The 18,438-nt window shown below is 52.0% G+C and overlaps 2 protein-coding genes across 6 annotated transcripts; one reads left to right on the top strand and one right to left on the bottom strand.

Moving 5' to 3' along the window:
• Positions 1–286: 286 nt before the first annotated feature.
• Positions 287–9,460, top strand: IFI35 (interferon induced protein 35). Of its 5 annotated transcripts, none has more exons than XM_008543404.2 (7): positions 287–928; positions 7,585–7,683; positions 8,056–8,203; positions 8,275–8,381; positions 8,483–8,669; positions 8,765–8,871; positions 9,096–9,460. In XM_008543404.2, exons 1-7 carry the CDS (start codon positions 926–928, stop codon positions 9,285–9,287), a joined length of 843 nt encoding a protein of 280 aa, XP_008541626.2. In that variant the 5' UTR covers positions 287–925; the 3' UTR covers positions 9,288–9,460. The 5 variants fall into 5 exon arrangements, with proteins under 5 accessions (XP_008541626.2, XP_008541627.2, XP_008541628.2 ...); XM_008543405.2 differs by having other exon boundaries at positions 732–928; positions 7,603–7,683; XM_008543406.2 differs by having other exon boundaries at positions 732–928; positions 9,101–9,460.
• Positions 9,461–9,595: 135 nt separating this feature from the next.
• VAT1 (vesicle amine transport 1) lies at positions 9,596–17,323 on the bottom strand. Its single transcript, XM_070561874.1, has 6 exons — positions 16,334–17,323; positions 12,861–13,068; positions 12,290–12,460; positions 12,097–12,186; positions 11,285–11,526; positions 9,596–11,127 (listed from the first exon to the last, which is right to left on the bottom strand). The coding sequence occupies exons 1-6, from the start codon at positions 16,970–16,972 to the stop codon at positions 11,044–11,046; spliced, it is 1,434 nt and encodes a 477-aa protein (XP_070417975.1). The 5' UTR covers positions 16,973–17,323; the 3' UTR covers positions 9,596–11,043.
• Between the last annotated feature and the right edge of the window lie 1,115 nt (positions 17,324–18,438).

The following is an 18,438-nucleotide window of genomic DNA, read 5'->3' as shown; positions in this document are numbered from 1 at the left end:
TACATGCTTTACTTAGCAATGTGACCTTGGGCAAATTCCTACACCAAAGTGCCTCAGGAGTTTAGAATCTAATTTGTAAAATGGGGGAAATAGAAACAACTTTGTGAGATTGTCTTGAAGATGGAGTTAATTTGTGTAAAGTAGAACCAGTATTGGGCACGTAGCATAGCTCTCAATAAATTGTAGTTAGTTACTGCAGCCTTGTGAACTTGGAGGGGCTTTATCTGTCCTGGTTGCATTTCCTCATTCAATTATTTTTATTTTTTTTTCCTTTTTCTCCCCAAAGCCCCCCAGTACATAGTTGTATATTCTTCGTTGTGGGTCCTTCTAGTTGTGGCATGTGGGACGCTGCCTCAGCGTGGTTTGATGAGCAGTGTCATGTCCGCGCCCCGGATTCGAACCAATGAAACACTGGGCCGCCTGCAGCAGAGCGCGGGAACTTAACCACTCGGCCACGGGGCCAGCCCCTCATTCAATTATTAAGTCGGCGTGTGCCCAGCATCATTCTAGGCTCTGGGGGATATATTAACAAAGCAAGCAAATGCTAGCAATAGGCTTGTGCTGGGATCCAGTGGTTGGTTGGGACCAGTGTTTAGTTTGCAGTTGCTTGTGGAGTAGCTTCCCCTGAGACCTTGTAGCTGGGTGTAGTCCTAGAACTTCAAAGATCAGGGAGACTCCTCCCAGGGGTGGGGAAACCTGCTGGGGGCATGTGGTCACGTGGTCACGTGGTCACGGAAGGGCAGGGATTTCCCTGAAATGAAAGTGAAGGCAAAGAGCCTGCAGGCAAACCTTCAGAAACATATTTCAGGCCCGGCTAGGGGAGACCAAAGCTGCTCAGAAGGCACAAGCAAGAGTTGAGTTGCCGTAGACTCCCACTTTTGCCCTGCTCTGAAGCCTCACCTATTGCCGACGGGACCACAGACCCATGGTAAGTGAGGAAGGGTCGGTGGGGAGAGGCAGAGGAGCACTCCTTGCCTGGGAGTCTGCAGGTGTCTCAGGGCCTGGTGGCCAAGCCTGTGCCGGCCCAACTCAGACCTGCTGAAGGTCTGGAGAGAGACACGGCTGAGACTACCTCTCCCCAGTGGAGTGTGGCCCCTAACCCATCGCCTCAAAAGCAATTCTATAACCTGCACCTCAGGAGCTGGTGAATTCTGGTGTGAATGTGCATTTTTCTGGAGAGAGAATCCATAGTTTTCATTAGATACTCAAAGGGTTTGGTGACCCAAAAAGCTTAAGAAGTGCTCTAATGACAATTCTAAAAGTTTAAGAATTGCTAACACGTGTGCTTTATCTCCTGCGATATTCCCAAACAAATTCTCCCCCTCCTTATATTTCCATCTCAACTGAACGTTGGCCCCCTTCAGGGTCAGAGGAAGAAGTGCTCCTCTAAGAGCTAACCTTCCCCCTGTCTGCCGTCATCCGTTCCTGATGTGTGAACGCCCCTACTCATGCTAGACCAAGCCCAGGGACGACTGTCCCCCATTCAGCCTGTTTACCATTGATCCCCACTGCCTCGCACTGTGCCTGGCATGCAGTAGGCACTCAATAAACAACTGTTGAATGAAGGAATCTCATCCCCTCTCGATTTCTCAGTTGGAAATTTTTCATTTGCCCCTCAAATGCAGTAAGAAAGACCACGGGCTCTAGAGCCAACCTGCCTGGTTCCAAATCCTGGTTCCTCCAATTGTGTGGCCCTGGGCAACTTATGAGCCTCTAAAGATTAACGTCAGAGCTCCATTCCCTTATCTGTAAGATGGGGATGATGATAACGCTGCCTCAGAAGGATACTTAAACCTGCAAGAATTAAACTACATAATCCATAAATGAATACAGTAAAAATTTAGCTCACTGCTTGGCACATACTAAGCACACAGTAATATTTGTTCCTGATATTATTACCAACCTTTTCAGAACCCCAGTTCTCCAGGGTTATCTTGATTCACTGCCCACCTCACTCCTACTTCTCTGTTGAAACTGCTCCCCTACAGGGCCTTTACACATTAGGAAGAAAGGAAGGAAGGAAGGAAGGTGGGTTCAGGAAGCTATTTTTTCAAAGCACACTAAATTCATTATTGAGAGACAACCTCTATTAATAACATTTTGGCAGCTATCTTCCCAGTTTTTTAATGCATTAATAAATATCCTTAGGAATTAAAACTTTTTAAATCAACAGAATAGGGATCATACTTTATATACACTTTTATAATGTGCCTTTTTGGCTTATGAGCACATCTCCATGTCGTTAAATGTTCTTCAATAATGTCCTTTAATTGCTACCTAATATTTTCTATGTATTTAGCTGTTCTCTTGTTGGACATGTAGATTTCTTGTCTCTGTTGTAAACAAAGCCACAATAATAATCTTTGTATATCAACTTCTGACCATTTCCTTATGATAAGGAGGACTTTGTTGCTCAGTCTCAGTGGTAATTCTCATTCCTTATCTTAGTGGGCCTGTTAGCAGCATTTGGCACAGCTGCTGGGTCCCCCTCCTTGAAATGCGTTCACACTCCTGCTCTCCTCCAGGTTCACTAGCCACTCTGCATTCTCCTTGGCTGCTGCTTCCATGTTCCCTGACCTCTTAGTGTTGGATGTCCCAGAAATCAGCCCTTGGACCTCTCTCTCTCTCCATACCCACTCCCTTATTGATCTCATTTAGTTTTGTGACTTTTTTGTGATTCCTTTTAGTTTTATGACTTTATCTCTTCTGCATGGATAATTCCCAAATTTATCTTCCAGGCCCGGACCTCGTCCCTGAATGTTAGATCGGTAGAGGCAACTACCACTCTGTCTCTAACTGGGATGTCAGATAGGGACTTCATACCTAACATGTTCAAAATAAATGCCTAATTTCTTGCCCCAAATCTCTTCCACCCACAGTCTTCCCCATCTCAGCGAATGGCTCCTTTCCCCTCCATTTACTCAGGCCAAAAAGCTTAGAGTCATCTCAGACTCCTCTCTGTCTTCCATACTCTATTTCTGATCCATCAGCAACTTCAATCAATCTAGATTTGACTGCTCCTCACCACCTCCTCTGCTACTACCTGGTCCAAGCCACCAACATTGATCACCTGGACACTGTCAAAGCCTCCTAAGTGGTCTCCTGCTTGTGCCCTTTCCCCACATCAGTCTATTCACACAACAACCAAGTAATCCTGTTAACATTTAAGCCTGCGTATGGCTTTCCACCTCACGTCCTCTCAAAGGCCCTGCATGATCAGACCCAGTTTCCTCTGCGACTTCACCTCCAGTCACTCTCCCCTCACTCCCTCTGCTCCAACCACATTGGCCTCCTTGCTTTTTCTCAAATACACCTGACAAACTCCTACCACAGGGCATTTGCGCTTGCTATTCCCTCTGCATAGAACTTTCCCCTACATGTACACGTGGCTTGCTCCTTCTTCTCCTTCAAGTATATGATCAAATATCATCTCAGCGAGGCCCACTCTGATCACCACATTTAAAACTGTATTCCAAAATTCTCTGTTCTCCCTTTCCCACTTTGTTTTTATCCATAACACTTATCACTAACATACTGTAGATTTTACTTACTCTGTTTATTGTCTGGCTCATCCCCTAGAAGGTAAACTCCACAAGGAAATTTTGTCTGTTTTGTCCATTGCTGCGTCCCCAGAGCCCGGCACATGATAGATGCTCAGTTGCTAATTGTTGATTGAGTGAATGAGTAAGCAAGAGAGCAGTGAGCCAGTGGACTTCTTGTAGCCCTCTTTTTCTTGCAGCTCCATTTCATCCTTCCCCCTCCTCTGTGTCTCCGACACTACCCAGTCCTAGCCCTGGCCCTGCTTACCCCTGGCCATGCCTCCTTTTTCTCCTCTGCATTCCTTTGTCTCTCCTGAGCCTTACTAGGTATCTTCAAAGATTAGATTTTTAAGGCTCTGTCCCTCAAGGAGCTCTTCCATCCTCTTGGCTTTGACCATGACCACGTGCTGCTCTAACCCAGAGTTCTGTCCACCAAGTCCTGTCCCTGACCCTTTGTGTCTTCAGTGGCCTTGGGTTTCACTTACCTTGGCCCATTAGTTAACTTTGACAAACCTCGGGTTCCTCATCTATAAAATGGAGATTATTAAAATAGAAAATATTTAACATAGCACTTATTAGGAGCCAGGCACCACTGTTCCAAACAAAATTACACATAGGTGGAAATCACTATTATGCCCATTTTACAGATGAGGAAACCAAGGCACAGAGAGTTAAATAACTTGCCCACTGTCTTGCAGTAGCAAGAGAAGCTGCATGTAAGCCTTGGAGGTTTGGCCCCAGAGTTTGTGCTTTTTTTATTTTGCAGGGGAAGATTTGCCCTAAGCTAACATCTGTTGCCAATCGTCCTCCTTTTTTTTTTCCCCTCTCCTTTTTCCCCCCAAGCCCCCAGTACATAGTTGTGTATAGTTGTAAGTTCTTTTGGTTCTTCTATGTGAGCCGCTGCCACAACATAGCTACTGACAGATGAATGGTGAGGTTCTGCACCCCTGGGAAAAAACCTGGGCTACCAAAGTGGAGCACACCAACTTTAACAGCTAGGTCAGCAGGGCTGGCTCCAGAGTTTGTGCTCTTAACCAGTATGTTCAACTGCCTCCCAGTGCTCCTCTGATGAGCACAGATAGCATGAAATTTTATCTTATGGTTGGGTTCTGAACTTGGCAAGTAAGGCAGAAGAATGTATGTAGTCAAAATTAACCTTAAATCATTAACTCACCCCTAAAGTGTCCGGAATCTACAGTCTCTCAATGAGTTCAATGTAGAAGGAATCACAATTTTTTTCACTTGAGTACCAGATAGCCATTGGCTTGCCTTTAGAGACATGTTAAAACGTTATGTAAATAAATAGCGTGTATAGTTGAATTCCTGTAAGTGACTACAATCAGCCTGTGTTGTCCTTAAGAGGATCCTATAAGAGAGAAGTTTCAGTTGGGAGTTGGAGACAGGAGGGAGTTTTGTGATACTGAAATGAGATGGAGTCCAACTGTGCCTGGCACTTCACAGGCCCTCAGTGACCACTGGCTCTCTCCCCTTGCCTGATGGGTCAATGGCATTATACCAGACCCTGGAACACCCAGATCTCCAGCCTTGGCATCATCTCTCCACTTTGTTCCCCTTGTCTCCTTAACACAAACATCCACAGAGTCTGGGGCTTTTCCTCACGACCTGTGCTCATGCGCACATGCCAGCAGCCAGAGGCCCAGGTCAGCTCCTGTCACATTGGTGGGAACTAGAACCTTGGAGTCTGGGATTGTTTTCCTCATGCCACCATTCCCACTGCTCCAGTTCATCCTGCCATCATTGCCAGATTGACCTCTTTATTTATTTATTTTTTCTGGTGAGGAAGATTAGCCCTGAGCTAACATCTGTTGCCAATCTTCCTCTTTTTGCTTGAGGATGATTGTCACTGAGCTAACATCTGTGCCAGTCTTCCGCTTTTATATGTGGGACACCACCACAGCATGGCTTGATGAGTGGTGTGTGGGTCTGTGCCTGGGATCCAAACCTGTGAACCCCAGGGCTGCCCAAGTGGAGCATGCAAACTTAACCACTATGCCACCCGGCCGGCCCCAAGATTTTAAACCCACATCCATCATTTCACTCCCCCTTTCATAAATCTTCACTAGTTCCCCGTTTCCTACTGACGTCAAATCCAAACTCCCCTGCTTGAATGGTTCTTTGAAAAACTCTCTTTGTGAAACTATTATTTATTTGTATTAAGCTGTTTATTAAATAGCATTGCCAATGACTAGATTTTCAAACAGTTATGTATAATTAGATCAAGACTTAAAGCAGAAGTAAAAAGAGGACGGACAGGACTGAATCCAGCCCGAAAATATATTTCATTTTTAATATATTTTTTAAATTGAGTCATCTTTTTCAAAGAAAAATCCAGATTTCTGATTTCCCTTAAAAATGGGAAGATATAGGATACTGGAACCACATTCTCATGTAGAAACTTGGTTAGGGCTGAGAAGAGGTTGCCACTTTAGTGGGGACATGCTCTCTCCAGTTTATCAGAGTCCCCATCATTCTGCACTGGCTCCCTTGACTCACTGACATCATCGAACAGGCCCTTAGGGGTACTGAGTTTGCAACTCCTTGTTTACAGAAATACAAGAACGAGGTAGCTTTCTCACTACTCAGAAACCAGCATTATTTGGTCAAGCCCTGGTTTTCCTCTGTTTAAAATAGAGCAAACTCACACTGAATTTCTTCAATGCCCTCTGTAATATGCTCCCATTCTGTCATTCATTCACTTCACTCCTTCATTCAACACACATTTACTGAATGCCTGTTTTGTGCCAGGGACTCTGCTGAACCCTGGGGATACAGAGCTAACCAGGACAGAGTCCCTTCTTCCCAAGTGAGTCACACTTCTCTGAGCTGACCTTATTTATCAGGCTTCCCAGCCACGGGGTTAACTCCGCCAGCTAACGTCTGCTGCATCCCACAAAGGTGCATTTATTCGTATCCCTGGTGTCATTCTCTGCCCCTGTTTTCAGCTCTCTCTCTCTGGATCTGCTCCAGATCACACTCAGCCTGAAAGGCTGCTTGGCGCAGTCAAGGGACAAGCTGGGAGATGTGGGGTAAATTATTCCCTTACTCTGGGCTTGATTTCTTCTCTATAAAGCCCAGATTACCAGGCTACAGTCAGACTGTCTAGGGCTGAATGACTTCGGGCAAGTCACTTAATGTCTCTGAGCTTCCTCATATGAAAAATAAGAATAAGAGGGGGGGCCTGGCCCTATGGCCAAGTGGTTAAGTTTGTGCACTCCACTTTGGCAGTCCAGGATCTCACTGGTTCGGATCCTGGGAACGGAACTGGCACCGCTCATCGGGCCATGCTGAGGTGGTGTCCCACATAGCACAACCAGAAGGACCTGCAACTAGAGTATACAACTATGTACTGGGGGTTTGGGGGAGAAGAAGAAGAAAACAAAAAGAAGATCGGCAACAGATGTTGGCTCATGTGCCAATCTCTAAAAAAAAAAAAAAAAGAATAAGAGGGTACGTATCTCCTAGAGCTGTTGCAAGAACTGAGTGATATAATTCATCTAAAGGGCTTAGCACAGTGCCTGACAAACAGTAAGTGATTACTAATGTAATGGTGACATTTTGCAACTCCAAGCTACTATTCCTACTGGAGGCCTCCCTGGTTATTTTAACCCCTGTGGGACTGTCCCTCCAAACTCTAATGTCCTCCACAATCAGTCATGTGAGTTATGCTCTGTCTTGGGTAGTTTTGTGCAGGCCTGAGGACTGGACCCTTGCCTGCCACTTGTCAGTGCCTAGCACTTCGTAGCAGGAGCTCAATCAGTGTTTGTTAAACTCTAGGTCTCCGGTAATGAACCAGCCATGGCTGCTGCAAAGGCTCCTGCCCTTTCAAGAGTGACGGAGATGAGGGCAGCCATCTGAGTAGAGTGGGCCAGGACCAGCCGAGGGAAAAGGAAAGAGACTGGGTTGTTCTTGGGCTGAACATCAACTCTGCTCCTGGAGAGTCCAGAATAGAGACCCCCTTCCCCTGGGCTCGTTCATTCTCTGGAAAGGCAAGTGGGTATCTAGTTGTTCCCCTCTGCTTTAATAGGCTCTCCGTGCCCTTCAGGAGGAGCAGGCCAGACTAAAGATGAGGCTGCAGGAGCTGAAGCGGGTCAGACAGGAGCACAGGGACTTCCCGCAAATCAAGGTAAGCTGGGAGAGGGGATGTGGCCTGGTAGAAAGGCGAGGAATTCTTAGTTTCCCTCCTGTCTCTGCCACTTCCTTGTTGTGTGGCTTTGAGTATGTTATTTGAACTCTTTGAACCTGTTTTCTCATCTGTAAAGTGGAGCTGCCTACCTCGCAGGCTTGGCTAAGGACAAACCAAGATCTTGTATGTCAAGTGCCAGTACAGACTTGACCTGTGTTCATCCACTCATTTATCCAGTTCTTCTTTCAATAAATGTATTCATCCCTGGCACTCGGTATCAATCATATGGAACTGGAGACACTTTCCTCCTGGGAGGGAGCGGAGGACTCTCCCACCCTCAAAGGCTGCATCAACCTCCCCACCCACCTCCAGGTCCCACTCCCAGTGCCGGAGATCCCCCTGGTGTTCCGAGGACACACTCAGCAGGACAGGAAAGTGCCCAAGACTTTGGTTTCCAACCTGCGGATCTGCTACCCTCTGCCTGGAGGCTCTGCTCTGGTCACCTTTGATGACCCCAAGGGTGAGCTCTTGGGGAAGCCTTGGGAGGGAGGCTGCGAGGCTTCCCAGTACTGACCTGCTGCCCATACGCAGTGGCCCAGCAGTTGGTACGACAAAAGGAGCATAAGGTCCACATGGAAGAGTGCCGGCTGCCAGTGCAGGTCCAGCCCTTGGAGCTGCCCATGGTGACCACTATCCAGGTGACAGAATGGCGGGGTCCCAGGACATGCAGGGGCACCATGCATCTGGGTGTGGGAGAGTGGGGCTGTGCCTGGGACCACTCCTTCCTGTCTCCTTCTAGGTGTCCAGCCAGATGAGTGACAGGAAAGTGCTGGTCAGCGGGTTTCCTACCAGTCTCAAGCTGAGTGAGGAGGAGCTGCTAGACAAGCTGGAAATCTTCTTTGGCAAGACCAGGAACGGGGGTGGTGACGTGGAGACTCGGGAACTGCTGCAAGGGGGTGTCGTGCTGGGCTTCACTAGGGATGGAGGTAAGGGCCTTGCCAGGGAGATGAGAGCAGATGCATCAGGCCCCGGGAGAGGAGAGCCCTTGATGCTAAAGGTATACCCCTCCCTGTCCCCACAGTGGCCCAGCGCCTGTGCCAGATTGGCCAGTTCACAGTGCCACTGGGTCGGCAACAGTTCCCTCTGAGAGTCTCTCCCTACGTGAGTGGGGAGATCCAGAAGGCTGAGGTAAGTGGGAAGGTGGAGAATGGAGGCTGGGCCAGGTAACCTGCCTACCTGCCAGACACTTGCCCAAGGAAGGACTGGAGCCCCCAAACCCCACTGACCTATGTGCTGCCAGCCTCTCCAAGCCTCCTGCCCCCTCCCTTGCTCCAAAAGGCACTGCCTGCCCCAACCTTTGCCCCTAGCCTGACTCTCATCAGCCTTTGCCCATCTCCCGGCTCCTTTTCTAGATCAGGTCCCAGCCAGTGCCCCAGTCGGTGCTGGTGCTCAACATTCCTGATGTCCTGGATGGCCCGGAGCTGCATGATATCCTGGAGATTCACTTCCAGAAGCCCACCCGCGGGGGTGGAGAGGTAGAGGCCCTGACAGTTGTGCCCCAGGGACAGCGGGGCCTGGCGGTCTTCACTGCTGAGTCGGGCTAGGAGCCTACCCTTCTCAACACCCCCACCCCTCTGCCAAGGTTCTCAAACTGGGCTGGGGTTGGGTGCACGTGTACGAGAGAGACTGTGCTGGTCAACAGCGGGCAGGGATAATGAATTGTGAAACGCTGCCCAGGAACAGTAAAAGTGCCTGCTTGGCATGATCTTCTTCCTCATTTCAGTCCGTGAAAGCAAACTTGATTTGGGCACGGAAGGCTTGGGGGAGAGAAGAAACCTTACCCTTCCACTATCAGCACTGTCCTTCCATGAGCTCACTTTCCCCTCCACTCTCAGAGGCAACATCCAGGACCCAGGGTTTGGCTTTTTATTGACACAAACACAAAGGCAGCTTCGGTAATGGGGTGGGGTACACAAAAGCAGAAATCGCATTTCACTTGGGTAGGCCTCATGAAGATGAGCCCCTCCCGCACCTCCCACTGACAATGGCAATAACCCTCCCTAATTCTAGCTCAGAGAGCAGAGGGAGTTACACCCCTACCCTAGGAAGTCCCCACTTTGGTTCCAGTGGCCCAGGTCCTACTCTACCCCGTTGACTCCCCTGCTCCATCTCCCCACCCATGTAAACAAAGTTCAGGGCCGAGTTTGAAAAGCTGCCTCCCTGCTCTGAGAAGGCAGTGGGCCTCCCCTGACTACATGGGGAATGTGCTTTGATTTTTACTTTGGTCCCAGAACAAGAAACAGACAGCATTGCCTCTCAGAGCTCTAGCTGGTAAATGCCACACTTATCTGCAAGGCTGAGAAAGCTTCCCAGCCTCTTTCTCCTCAGCCACCATAGAGAAATGACAGCCCCAGGGACAGGACATAGCACAGACCCCGGGAGGCTAGGGCTGGCCCCCCACCCACTGGCACACACAAAGATTTTTGGCAGTGTTGTGGGACTGGGGGGGAGCAAAATCCCAGCTCCACCAGAACAAGGAAGGCACTGGGGAGTACAGGGGTGGAGAAGGAGGTCCGAGACAGAGACTCCCCCCCACACATATACAAGCACAGGTTTTCCATTGCTAAGGCACTGAGAACAAATTCAGAGAACTCAGTGAAGGGTAGGGGGGCTTCGTGTCCCTCCCACAGGGCCGTGACCTAGCAGAGAAGGTCTGATTCCTGCCCTTGTTCTAAGAGGCAACCTTGGCTAGGAGTGGCAGAAAACCTGGAGGTGGAAGAAGCCCAGTTGTGCTTAAGAATCTAGGGATGGAGGACGAGGCCAAGCAATGAGGCAACAGAGTTCAGAGGTGGGCGCTGGTTAGCCCAGGTTGAAGGGACACTAGGGCGAGACACGGACATGCTGGACTCACACAAATTGGCCCCACATCCTGAGCTGACATTTCAATTCTTTGGGGAGGTGGTGGGGCAAGGGCAGGAGGAGAGATGAGGCAGAGGCGGAAGCACACAGAATAGGACGGGAAGGGATTGGCTGACCTTGGCACAAAAGCAGCACAGCAGGCCCGGGGAAAGGGTGGGGGCAGGAAGCAGCCAGCCTCACTCTGACCCTCCCTCTCCCCTTGGCAGGGCCCAGACATCCAAGTGGTCACTTCCCAACCTCTTCAGAGGGCAGGTGGAAGGGAGGGGGCAGCCCTGACTAAAGAGAAAGAACAGGGCAGGGGAGAGGTCATCACCACGGAGACCTCGTGGGGAGAGAGGGCAGAGCATTATGACAGAGGATGAAATGCGAGAGACTGGGGGCCAACAGAACGTGGCTTCCCAGCTTCTCTCTTCCTGGGTCTGAGGTCTCCCAGCCCCCACCCTAGTTCTCCTTCTCTGGTCCAGGCACCAGGATGACTTTGCCCACATTCTTCTTCTCCTGTATCTGCCTCATGGCATCCGCCACCTGGAGAGGAAGACAAGACCCTGCTCCCAGTGCCATCCGGCCCCTCCAAAGAGCCAGGCTAAAGGAGTGAGCCCTCCTCTTCCCATGAATCCTACCTCTGAGACCCCAGGCTTCAGGGGTTCTGCCCAGGCCCTCCCTGCAGAGCCATCACACTCACCTTCTCGAAGGGCCACACGGAGTCAATGTGGGGTTTGATGCGGCCCTCGTTGTAGAGAGCCAGGAGGCGGGCCACCACACCCTTGACCAGCTCCACCTCACCCTCCAGGTAGCCCAGGTGGAAGCCGCACACAGCTCGGTTGGCCGGCAGCAGCTGCAGAGCTGTCACGCTGAACTGATTCCACCACGTGCGTGCCAGGGCCATCAGGTTCCGCTTGGGGCCCGTCAGCAAGTTGGCCATTCCTGAGGGACGAGGAGTCACGGCCTGTGAATCCAGGTGCCAGGCACATCCCCATGTGTCTGGATCTGCGCCTGTCTGTCCCTTGTGGGCCCGTTACCATTATCCACACAAGCACCAGGGAGTGCCAGGATAATCCACCCAGTGTGGGCCACCAGGCCCCGATGGACTCCAGCTGACTAAGAAATTGCTCTAATCTTTATTTATTTGTTCACTTTTTGAGTGAAATTGTTTTTTAAATGAAAATGCAGCTTGCCCAAGAAGCCCAGGAGGGTAGGACAGAGGAAGGCAAACTGGTTGATTTTGCATCAGGAATTATCCCCAAACAGGAGCATAGAAAGGGCACAGAATTTACTACGACTCGCATGAAAATTTGTGAGAGAATGCCAGTAGCTGCGCCCAGGAAACAGCCATCTGAATGCAATAGCCAGGACCATCCTAACCCCGCTGCTCCCTCCAGAATACCTGAGTCCCTGCTCCCTCTTCATTCCAAAGCTCTGGGCCCCTATAGCCCACCCCTCAGACCCACGCTGCTTCGCCCCACTCGCCCCTCCATCCCCGGCCCAGTGACTCACCATAGGTGACCATTTTGCCCATGGGTTTGAGGAGGTTGTAGCCCTTGGCAGTATCTGATCCACCCAGAGGATCCATGACAATGTCCACTCCTGTCACAGAGTAGGGGGACCAGAAACAGCATTTGAATCCACAGATCTGGAGACCCCTTCCCTGTCCCGTGCCATCCTACCCCTTCCCATACCCTGACTGCACCTTTGGGGGAGATCTTCTTGATCTCATCCGCGTAGTCAGTAGTGTGGTAGTCGATGGGGTGTGTGACCCCATTCGCCTTCAGCACCTCGTGCTTGCTGGCCGAGGCTGTTCCAAACACTGTCACATTCTCCACTGTGCGGCACAGCTGCACGGCAGCCATACCCACACCCCCTGCAGCAAGACATTTTCATAAAGAGTGCATATGGAGTCACCCAGCCACTACTCTCCATTCTTGCCTCTCAAGGACCCAGACCATCACTTTCATTTTGTTTGGGCTCATTTTGAGGCTTTCTCCCCTCATCCCATGTCCAACGTCCATGATTAAGAATTGGAGGGAGGGTGGCTGGCAAGGAGGGGGTGCTGGGCGAGGCCACGTTGCTGTAGATAGCACACCAGACTGGACCTGGTGCCTGAATGTTACCAAGGCAACAACACTGCAGAGGCCTCTGGGTGCCATAGGCCCCGGCAGCCTGGTGTTGCCATGACAACAGTCCAGACAGGCTGCAAGGAGAGGGCTGGAAGGAAATCTGGGTGGGGTAAGGAGGGGGGATAAAGGGAGAGGGCTTGTCACCTGCAGCCATGTGTACTAAGACGCTGTGGCCAGGCCGTAGGTTGCCAAAGTCAAAGAGGACCATGTAGGCTGTGATGTAATTGACCAACAAGGCAGCGGCTTCCTCAAAGGTCATGGCCTCAGGCATCAGGAAGGTCTGGGCAGAGGACACAGTCACCTCCTCCTGCCACATGCCTGACCGGATCAACACCATCACCCGGTCCCCTACCTTGAAGAATGGAAGAAGAGCATCATTCAGTCACTCATTCATTCACCCAATGGCGATTTAGAACTTTCCACTACATACAAGGCCCTCTTCCTAGCAATGAAGTAGCAGTAGAGAGCAGCAGCAGCAGTCATTGTAATAATAATATTAATATCATCAAAAACAATAACCACTTACCTTTACTAAGTGCTAGGCCCTAATATAAGTGCTTTATACAAAGTGCTCTGTTAATCTTTACATCAGCTCTTTTTTTTTTTTTGAGGAAGATTAGCCCTGAGTTAACATCCATGCCCATCTTCCTCTCCATGCCCATCTTCCTCTACTTTATACGTGGGACGCCTACCACAGCATGGCTTTTGCCAAGCGGTGCCATGTCCACACCTGGGATCTGAACCGGAGAACCGCAGGCCGCCGAGAAGCGGGATGTGCGAACTTAACCACTGCGCCACCGGGCCGGCCCCTGCATCAGCTCTTTGAGGTAGATACTATCCTTATCTCCATTTTACAGCTCTTACACTTCACTGTTGTGTAAAATCTCTGAATGCAAGAAGCTTACAGTTAGGGCAGCGTGAAGTACTGTGGAAGAGATCAAACTGCTTTGGTTAAAAAATGGGCTCCAGGGGGCCGGCCCCATGGCTGAGTGGTTAAGTTCACGCGCTCCACTTTGGCAGCCCAGTTCGAATCCTGGGCACAGACATGGCACCGCTCATCAAGCCATGCTGAGGCGGCATCCCACATGCCACAACTAGAAGGACCTACAACTAAAAATACACAACTATGTACTGGGGGGCTTTGGGGAGAAAAAGGAAAAATAAAATCTTTAAAAAAGAATTAAAAAAAAAAAGGCTCCACTGTTTACTGATAGTGTGAGCTTGGGCAAATAAAAATTATTTAACCTTTTTGAGCCCCAGTTTGCCTATGTAAAATAGAGCAGTTATGAGGATTAAGTAGCAAAAAAATCATTCAGTGATTTTTTAGCCCAATGTCTGGCACATAGTAAGCACTTAGTAGTGTTAGCTAATAATAATTACAATAATGACAACACCAATAGCAAGGAGAGGTCACCAATCCAATAACTGAAGGAAGAAGACAGGATGTGATGAGGGCCATACCAAAATGAAGAGGAAGGTCTCTGAGCATTTGGGGCTGGGTGCTGTCACCTCAGGAGAAGCATTTGAGCCAGCTCTGGGGGCCCAGAAAACACCTTAACCCAGAGATGGGGGAGAGGTGATGAACAAGGAGAGCCACACAGTCCCACACACGAGGAAAAGGCAATTCCCCCCCAGACTCAGCCACCTGCACGAGAGCGTCCTTGCAGGAGGGAAAGTGGGCAAAGAAAACAGAACCTTTCCCTCCAGCTTAGCAACTGGGGTCAACGGAAGGACACGGGAAAGGGGGCAGGCTCAGGAGAAAGGAAGGTCTCTCCTAGCTCTCTGAAGAGCATGGAGAGGGAGGTGTGGGTGCTGTTCCAGGACAATCCTGGTCTGTCTTGGTCCCTGCCAGGAATGATGGGAATTCTGTATGTTACCCAGACTTGGGAATCCATGGGGAAGGGGGATGGGACTCCAACACACTTCCTTTTTCATGTTCTCAAGCCCCCGCACTCCACTGATAAGGAGCACTGAGGGCAGGCTGGGATCTTCCCCTACAAGCACTGGCCCGAGGTGAGGTCTGGGGAACGGAAGCATTTCACCCCAGGACTCAGTACCAGCAGACTTGGAAATAACCCAGCAGAGCTGGGAAAAGTACAGTGGTCAGTCCAGGTTGTGGCCAGTTCCAGGTCTGGCCCAGAACAAGGCTCGCTTATCCGGGCTAATGCTCACCCCTCGGCCCACCAGAGGGCATGGTCATGGTCCCCCCGCAGCCCAGATATCAGGAGGGAGAGAGGGCTCTCCCCACAGAATCCAGCCTCTTACATCAGATTCTTGCTCTGGACAGGATATCCTGTATTTACCAAGCGGAAAGTGAGGGGAGGGGAGGTTAGGTGGGTGGCCTTCAGCAGTAATGTGAACTACAACTCCTCCACCAAAAAAAGAAAAAAAAAATTCCTCTTAGCACCTTCTCAAGAGTGGGATTATTTAGAAGCCAGTGGAAAGGGTGGGGTCAGAGCTGGATCCAGGGAGAAGCCCTTTAAGGAGGACATGTTTTCACGTACAATAAATCCAAGAATTCCAGCTCTGGGATCTGAGACTGGCAGGACCAGCAAGAGGAAGGCTGCGTCTAAGGGGACTCTTGCAGGGGCTTGATTTGAAAAGAAACCCCTAAACAAACGAGGTGGGAAGCCCTCACCCCAGGTCGCTCAAAAAGTTGGTCACTTGGAACTCTCTGGTGTCCGGGGTTGTGCCCAAGATTAACGATAAACGAAAAGGAGAAAGAGACCGGCAGAGCTGGGCTAACCTGCTCCCGGTGCCACACCCCCTACCCCAGTCCAAATGGGCAGCGCCAGGGGTTCTGAAAGTCCTCTGCGAAGAGGGCAGAGGTACGTTCCGCCCAAACGTTCCCAAAGGCAGCCCTGGGTCGTGGCCCGCTGGCTGAGTCACTGGAGGAGGAGATATTGCAGTCACGGGAGACAGAGAGCCCAAGACAAAGATCCAAGGACCCAATCTCGCTCTCTTCCACCCCAAGATCAGACGGTAGTGTAAGGCCGGTGGGGTGGGTGAGGGGCGGGTGGCAGGCTCTCTCTCCTCCATGATGGGTGTGCCTCGTCTCCTCGGTCCTGCTCTGAGAGCGGCGCCTCACACCCCCACAGACCACGGGGCTGCATGTGACTAGGGCTCTGGCTCGGCCATGCGCCCCCGCCCAACCCCGACTACATAGCTCCAGCTCCCTCGGGGAAAGAGGCACTAATCGTCACTCAGGGTCACAGACCACAATTACCCGGGGAGTGATTGGTGGGCAGGGGTACAGGTGTGGTTTTACCGGGGTAGGGCTGGGGGGGGGGGGGCGCCGCATTGTGCGCATGCGCGCGGGCGCCTTATTGTTTTCCCCCCCACCGCCGCTTCTGGGCGGCGGCCACAATTAAAAATGGTCGGGGAGGGGGAGATAACTCTATCTTCACCCTCCCACCACCACTTTTAAATATAAATCCAGTTCCCCAGAAGCCTCAGACCACAGGCTCTTCTCCCACGCCTTCCATGCCCGTCTAGCCGGGCTCGTGCCAATTTCGCCCGCCCTGCCACACCCCCCTGCGCCCGCCCACTCGTGCCCCACTGCCCCGCGGCCTGAGCAGCCTCTCCCCGTCTGGTCCTGCGCTGGCCCGCTCACTCACCTTGCGGTCGGTGACTCCCTCGCCCACGGCGATCACGACGCCCGCGCCCTCCATGCCCGGAGTGACGGGCAGCGGCGGCAGCCGGTCGTATAGCCCCTGCCGGGCCATCAGGTCGGCGAAGTTGAGCCCGCAGGCCCGGACGCGCAGCGTCAGCTGGTCAGGCCCGGGGGCCGGGGGCGCAGCCGGTCGGCTCTGCAGCTTCACCTTGTCGTAGCCGCCGAAGCCGGTGAGCACCAGGCAGCGCAGCGGCGGCGGCGACGCGGCCGCGGCCCCCTCGGAGACCGCGGGCGGCTGGGCATCGCTGGCTGGTTCAGCGTTCGAAGGCTGCGAAGAGGCGTCTTCTCCGGCTCCTGCCTCGGCCGCTGCCACCACGGTGGCCGCTTCGGCTACCTCTCTCTCGGCTGACATGGCTGGGACTCCCGACGTGCGCGCACAGCTGGACCGAGGGTGCGCAGCTGGGGAAGGCGGGGCGCGCGTCAGGCCGAGCGGCGGCGGCGGACTCCCAGCGGGCGGGGCGGGGCGCCGGGCCGGAGGCGGGGCCTCGCGCGCGGACTTAAAGGGCCAGGGCCCCGTGCGGGTGCCGCGGGAGCGCGAAAAGTGGAGACCCGAAAGTCTCGGGACGGACCTACGCGAGGGCATTCTTTGCGTCACGCAGACCGCGATTTAATTTACTTATTTATTCATAGTAAGCCTTATGCTAGTTAAAAAAATATGTTAAGGGACGGTCTGAAGGAAGATCCCAAAACCTGAGCTTACATCAGATTTGGGGAGTCGGCCACCTGTGGGCCGAAACCCTACCAGGTTGTTCCTCAGGCTCTGACTCTACCCATATGTGACCCCTTCCGTGATGGTCTTGCAGTGGCAAACTTGGAGCAGGGAGATCGAGTCTTTAAAACTTAACATCTGACTCTGTTAAAGCTCCGTACCTCAATTATCCCGTCTGTAAAGTGGTGATGATGTTGCTTGCTCTCGTTATCTTTACAGGGTAAAGATAAAATTAAATCAAGTATCCTCGACTTAAAGAAGCCCTTTTAAAAGGTAAAAGATAGGGGCCGGGGGCCACCGCGCGGCCGAGTGGTTAAGTTCGCGCGCTCTGCTTCGGCGACCCAGGGTTTCGCCAGTTCGAATCCTGGGCGCGGACATGGCACCAGGACATGGCACAGCTCGTCAGGCCATGCGGAGGAAGCGTCCCACATGCCACAACTAGAAGGACCCACAACTAAAAATACATGTCTATGTTCGGGGTGGGGGGAGGGTTGGGAGAAAAAGGAAAAGTAAAGTCTTTAAAAGGTAAAAGATGCCATACAAATGCAAAACAGTGGTTTGATTATTGTTAGACTCCAGATCAAGCCTGAAGTGACTTTAGAGCTTGTCTCTGGCTCCAGCTGCGCTGTCACTTTGGGCAGTTCTATCTTCCTCTACTTCCTCCCCTTCTCTGTCTCCCCGAAGAATCCACCAGAGGACGCAGCTCCCCCAAAACGTTCCACCCTGCGTTTAACTGGAGAAACTCAATCCACGCTTCCCTGCTAGTCCAGGCTCGCCGTTAAATCACTACAGCCCCAGACTAGGCCGTCTGTTGCCATGGGGACGGAAAGCCATGATGTCACCGTGTCCCGGTGGGTGTGCTGGAGTCCATACCCTCATATCCCCAAGACTCCCTGCCGGGACGTGAGACTGAAGGAGGGAGACCAAACCAAAAGCTCTCCCTTCTTTCTCCACCATCTCGCGCCCCCTCCTGTTCAGAAAGTGGATGGCTGCCCCCGCGCGTGTCCGCACTAGCACACCGGCGTGCACGAGTGGGCACGTAGAAGGCCGAGCCTCGCGCGTGTGGGGTTTCCACTCTAACCCTCAGAACTTCGCCCGAACTCTGCCCCGTCCCCATCCCCAGAGATGTCAAATCAGTCAAATCAGCCCGGCTCAGCCATCCCCAAACCAGCGGGATCTCCTAAGCTCACACCAGCGCGCCAGAAGGCACTCTGGGGCCTAGGTTTCCCTGGGCCCCGCCCAGCCCTTCTGGGCCCCGCCCCCCGGCTGCGCGGGCAGGAGGCGGGGCCGGGGGCGCGGCCGCCGGGCTGGGGGCGGGGCGGAGGGGGGGCCGCGGCCCC

Source organism: Equus przewalskii, chromosome 10 (genome assembly GCF_037783145.1).
Source record: "Equus przewalskii isolate Varuska chromosome 10, EquPr2, whole genome shotgun sequence".
In the NCBI taxonomy this organism is placed as follows: domain Eukaryota; kingdom Metazoa; phylum Chordata; class Mammalia; order Perissodactyla; family Equidae; genus Equus; species Equus przewalskii.
This window is presented reverse-complemented; position numbering and strand designations above follow the sequence as displayed.

Bases quoted from the DNA above. Each gene is read 5' to 3' on its own strand.
- IFI35 (XM_008543404.2), top strand. The intron at 8,382-8,482 runs GTGACAGAATGG...GTCTCCTTCTAG, and splicing joins CCATGGTGACCACTATCCAG to GTGTCCAGCCAGATGAGTGA. The intron at 8,670-8,764 runs GTAAGGGCCTTG...CTGTCCCCACAG, and splicing joins GGGCTTCACTAGGGATGGAG to TGGCCCAGCGCCTGTGCCAG.
- VAT1 (XM_070561874.1), bottom strand. From the start codon at position 16,972: ATGCCCTCGCGTAGGTCCGTCCCGAGACTTTCGGGTCTCCACTTTTCG. The intron at 12,461-12,860 runs GTGACAAGCCCT...GTCTTGCTGCAG, and splicing joins CTTAGTACACATGGCTGCAG to GGGGTGTGGGTATGGCTGCC. The intron at 11,527-12,096 runs GTGAGTCACTGG...CTCGTCCCTCAG, and splicing joins GGGCAAAATGGTCACCTATG to GAATGGCCAACTTGCTGACG.